Source organism: Rana temporaria, chromosome 2 (assembly GCF_905171775.1).
Source record: "Rana temporaria chromosome 2, aRanTem1.1, whole genome shotgun sequence".
NCBI classification, from domain to species: Eukaryota; Metazoa; Chordata; class Amphibia; order Anura; family Ranidae; genus Rana; species Rana temporaria.
In genome coordinates, this window is record NC_053490.1 from 15,204,785 (window position 1) to 15,209,884 (window position 5,100).

Consider the following 5,100-nt stretch of genomic DNA (forward strand, 5'->3'; position numbering starts at 1 on the left):
TGGAGGGATTGAGGAGTAGAAGGATTGGTAGGTGGAGGGATTGAAGAGTAGAAGGATTGGTAGGTGGAGGGGTTGAAGAGTAGATGGAAGGATTGGTAGGTGGAGGGATTGAAGGGTAGAAGGATTGGTAGGTGGTGGGATTGAAGAGTAGAAGGATTGGTAGGTGGAGCGATTGAAGAGTAGAAGGAATGGTAGGTGGAGGGATTGAAGAGTAGAAGGATTGGTAGGTGGAGCGATTGAAGAGTAGAAGGATTGGTAGGTTAAGGGATTGAAGAGTAGAAGGATTGGTTGGTGGAGGGATTGAAGAGTAGAAGGATTGGTAGGTGGAGGGATTGAAGAGTAGGAGGATTGGTAGGTGGAGGGATTGAAGAAGAGTAGAAGAATTGGTAGGCGGAGGTATTGAAGAGTAGAAGGATTGGTAGGTGGAGCGATTGAAGAGTAGAAGGATTGGTAGGTTAAGGGATTGAAGAGTAGAAGGATTGGTTGGTGGAGGGATTGAAGAGTAGAAGGATTGGTAGGTGGAGGGATTGAAGAGTAGGAGGATTGGTAGGTGGAGGGATTGAAGAGTAGAAGGATTGGTATGTGGAGGGATTGAAGAGTAGAAGGATTGGTAGGTGGAGGGATTGAAGAGTAGAAGGATTGGTAGGTGGAGGGATTGAAGAGTAGAAGGATTGGTAGGTGGAAGGATTGAAGAGTAGAAGGATTGGTAGGTGGAAGGATTGAAGAGTAGAAGGATTGGTAGGTGGAGGGATTGAAGAGTAGAAGGATTGGTAGGTGGAGGGATTGAAGAGTAGAAGGATTGGTAGGTGGAGGGATTGAAGAAGAGTAGAAGAATTGGTAGGCGGAGGGATTGAAGAGTAGAAGGATTGGTAGGTGGAGCGATTGAAGAGTAGAAGGATTGGTAGGTTAAGGGATTGAAGAGTAGAATGATTGGTTGGTGGAGGGATTGAAGAGTAGAAGGATTGGTAGGTGGAGGGATTGAAGAGTAGAAGGATTGGTAGGTGGAGGGATTGAAGTGTAGAAGGATTGGTAGGTGGAGGGATTGAAGAGTAGAAGGATTGGTAGGTGGAGCGATTGAAGAGTAGAAGGATTGGTAGGTTAAGGGATTGAAGAGTAGAAGGATTGGTAGGTGGAGCGATTGAAGAGTAGAAGGATTGGTAGGTTAAGGGATTGAAGAGTAGAATGATTGGTTGGTGGAGAGATTGAAGAGTAGAAGGATTGGTAGGTGGAGGGATTGAAGAGTAGAAGGATTGGTAGGTGGAGCGATTGAAGAGTAGAAGGATTGGTAGGTTAAGGGATTGAAGAGTAGAAGGATTGGTTGGTGGAGGGATTGAAGAGTAGAAGGATTGGTAGGTGGAGGGATTGAAGAGTAGAAGGATTGGTATGTGGAGGGATTGAAGAGTAGAAGGATTGGTAGGTGGAGGGATTGAAGAGTAGAAGGATTGGTAGGTGGAGGGATTGAAGAGTAGAAGGATTGGTAGGTGGAGGGATTGAAGAGTAGAAGGATTGGTAGGTGGAGGGATTGAAGAAGAGTAGAAGAATTGGTAGGCGGAGGGATTGAAGAGTAGAAGGATTGATAGGGATTGAAGAGTAGAAGGATTGGTATGTGGAGGGATTGAAGAGTAGAAGGATTGGTAGGTGGAGGGATTGAAGAGTGGAAGGATTGGTAGGTGGAGGGATTGAAGAGTGGAAGGATTGGTAGGTGGAGGGATTGAAGAGTGGAAGGATTGGTTGGCGGAGGGATTGAAGAGTAGAAGGATTGGTAGGTGGAGGGATTGAAGACTAGAAGGATTGGTAGGTGGAGGGATTGAAGAGTAGAAGGATTGGTAGGTGGAGGGATTGAAGACTAGAAGGATTGGTAGGTGGAGGGATTGAAGAGTAGAAGGATTGGTAGGTGGAGGGATTGAAGAGTAGAAGGATTGGTAGGTGGAGGGATTGAAGAGTAGAAGGATTGGTATGTGGAGGGATTGAAGAGTAGAAGGATTGGTAGGTGGAGGGATTGAAGAGTGGAAGGATTGGTAGGTGGAGGGATTGAAGAGTAGAAGGATTGATAGGGATTGAAGAGTAGAAGGATTGGTATGTGGAGGGATTGAAGAGTAGAAGGATTGGTAGGTGGAGGGATTGAAGAGTGGAAGGATTGGTAGGTGGAGGGATTGAAGAGTGGAAGGATTGGTAGGTGGAGGGATTGAAGAGTGGAAGGATTGGTTGGCGGAGGGATTGAAGAGTGGAAGGATTGGTTGGCGGAGGGATTGAAGAGTAGAAGGATTGGTAGGTGGAGGGATTGAAGACTAGAAGGATTGGTAGGTGGAGGGATTGAAGAGTAGAAGGATTGGTAGGTGGAGGGATTGAAGACTAGAAGGATTGGTAGGTGGAGGGATTGAAGAGTAGAAGGATTGGTAGGTGGAGGGATTGAAGAGTAGAAGGATTGGTAGGTGGAGGGATTGAAGAGTAGAAGGATTGGTATGTGGAGGGTTTGAAGAGTAGAAGGATTGGTAGGTGGAGGGATTGAAGAGTGGAAGGATTGGTAGGTGGAGGGATTGAAGAGTGGAAGGATTGGTAGGTGGAGGGATTGAAGAGTGGAAGGATTGGTTGGCGGAGGGATTGAAGAGTAGAAGGATTGGTATGTGGAGGGATTGAAGAGTAGAAGGATTGGTAGGTGGAGGGATTGAAGAGTAGAAGGATTGGTAGGTGGAGGGATTGAAGAGTAGAAGGATTGGTAGGTGGAGGGATTGAAGAGTAGAAGGATTGGTAGGTGGAGGGATTGAAGAAGAGTAGAAGAATTGGTAGGCGGAGGGATTGAAGAGTAGAAGGATTGATAGGGATTGAAGAGTAGAAGGATTGGTATGTGGAGGGATTGAAGAGTAGAAGGATTGGTAGGTGGAGGGATTGAAGAGTGGAAGGATTGGTAGGTGGAGGGATTGAAGAGTGGAAGGATTGGTTGGCGGAGGGATTGAAGAGTAGAAGGATTGGTAGGTGGAGGGATTGAAGACTAGAAGGATTGGTAGGTGGAGGGATTGAAGAGTAGAAGGATTGGTAGGTGGAGGGATTGAAGACTAGAAGGATTGGTAGGTGGAGGGATTGAAGAGTAGAAGGATTGGTAGGTGGAGGGATTGAAGAGTAGAAGGATTGGTAGGTGGAGGGATTGAAGAGTAGAAGGATTGGTATGTGGAGGGATTGAAGAGTAGAAGGATTGGTAGGTGGAGGGATTGAAGAGTGGAAGGATTGGTAGGTGGAGGGATTGAAGAGTGGAAGGATTGGTAGGTGGAGGGATTGAAGAGTGGAAGGATTGGTTGGCGGAGGGATTGAAGAGTAGAAGGATTGGTAGGTGGAGGGATTGAAGAGTGGAAGGATTGGTAGGTGGAGGGATTGAAGAGTAGAAGGATTGGTAGGTGGAGGGATTGAAGAGTGGAAGGATTGGTAGGTGGAGGGATTGAAGAGTAGAAGGATTGGTAGGTGGAGGGATTGAAGACTAGAAGGATTGGTAGGTGGAGGGATTGAAGAGTAGAAGGATTGGTAGGTGGAGGGATTGAAGACTAGAAGGATTGGTAGGTGGAGGGATTGAAGAGTAGAAGGATTGGTAGATGGAGGGATTGAAGAGTAGAAGGATTGATAGGGATTGAAGAGTAGAAGGATTGGTAGGTGGAGGGATTGAAGAGTAGAAGGATTGATAGGGATTGAAGAGTAGAAGGATTGATAGGGATTGAAGAGTAGAAGGATTGATAGGGATTGAAGAGTAGAAGGATTGGTAGGTGGAGGGATTGAAGAGTAGAAGGATTGGTAGGTGGAGGGATTGAAGAGAAGACAAATAGGAGGGGAATGGAGAGTAGGAGTAGAGGGTGGACAGCCAGGAGGGTAGAATTATTGGAGGGTATGCTGTAAGAGGGCACAAGGATTAAAAGGTGAAGGGCACCTGGGAATAAAGGGATGAAGGGTGGGGGATACGAGGATAGAATTACTGTAGAGTGGGAGGATTGGAGAGTAGAAGGATTGGAAGACAGGTGGATAGGAAGGTAGAATAGTGGGAAGATCGAAGGATTACTGGAGGGCTGGAGGAGGAGGAATTGCTGGGTTTGGGTGGCAGAATGTAGGGGGTGGCACACAGGTAATGCTAATTCTAGAATCAGTGGCACCCCAGCCCCTCTTTTGCACGTACCTATAGATGGGAAGACCCCACACACTCACTGGCATCAGCACTTCAGATGCATGGACATGGACAATCCTCGCACAGCTCTGCACTGGTAATCATACATTGAACACATGACATGGAGGGCTCTGCTGAGTAGACAGTCTGAAACCCATTACTGTAATATCCCATCATAGCAGCTGCCATAATCATCCAGAGATATTGACCCTTTCCTGACTGGAGCCAATAATGGGGTCTAGTATAGGAGCCATTATTATCTGGTGCTAGTAACCATTTAATGAGTGCGGCCAGGTACTTGGCGGGGGGTCTAGTTTTAGAACTCCTATTACCCAGCACTATCCTGCCCCATTAACCTTTTAGTTGCTCTAACCTGAGCTGGCAAGGTCCAGTCTGGGAGCTGTTGTTACCCAAGTACTATTAACCCTTCACTAACTGGAGCTAATGGTCAGAAAAAGAGAAAATATCCAGTGAGCGGCAGTTGTGTGGATGAAAATGTCTTGTTGATGTCAGAGGAGAATGGGCAGACGATTGAAATGATAGAAATGTAACAGTAGCTCAAAAAAAGACCCGCTATAACCAAGTTATGCAGAATACCATCTCTGAACGCACAACACATCCAACCTTGAAGCAGATGGGCCACAACAGCAGAAGACCACACCGGGTGCCACTCCTGTCAGCCAAGAACAGGAAACTGAGGCTACAATTGGCACAGGATCACCAAAATTGGACAATAGAAGATTGGAAAAACGTTGCCTGGTCTGATGAGTCTCCATTTCAGCTGCGACATTCAGATGGTCGGGTCAGAATTTGGTATAAACAACATGAAAGCACGGATCCATCCTGCCTTGTGTCACTGATTCAGGCTGGTGGTGGTGTAATGGTGGGGGGGATATTCTCTTGGCACACTTTGGCCCAGATTCTCGTAGAATGGAGTAAATTTGGGCGGGCGTAATGTA

General features: G+C 46.7%; 1 protein-coding gene across 1 annotated transcript; it reads right to left on the reverse strand.

The window, feature by feature from the left end:
- Positions 1-455: 455 nt before the first annotated feature.
- On the reverse strand, positions 456-4,299 carry LOC120928183 (extensin-2-like). The gene is made up of 2 exons (XM_040339293.1): positions 4,249-4,299; positions 456-2,288 (listed from the first exon to the last, which is right to left on the reverse strand). Exons 1-2 carry the CDS (start codon positions 4,297-4,299, stop codon positions 456-458), a joined length of 1,884 nt encoding a protein of 627 aa, XP_040195227.1.
- Between the last annotated feature and the right edge of the window lie 801 nt (positions 4,300-5,100).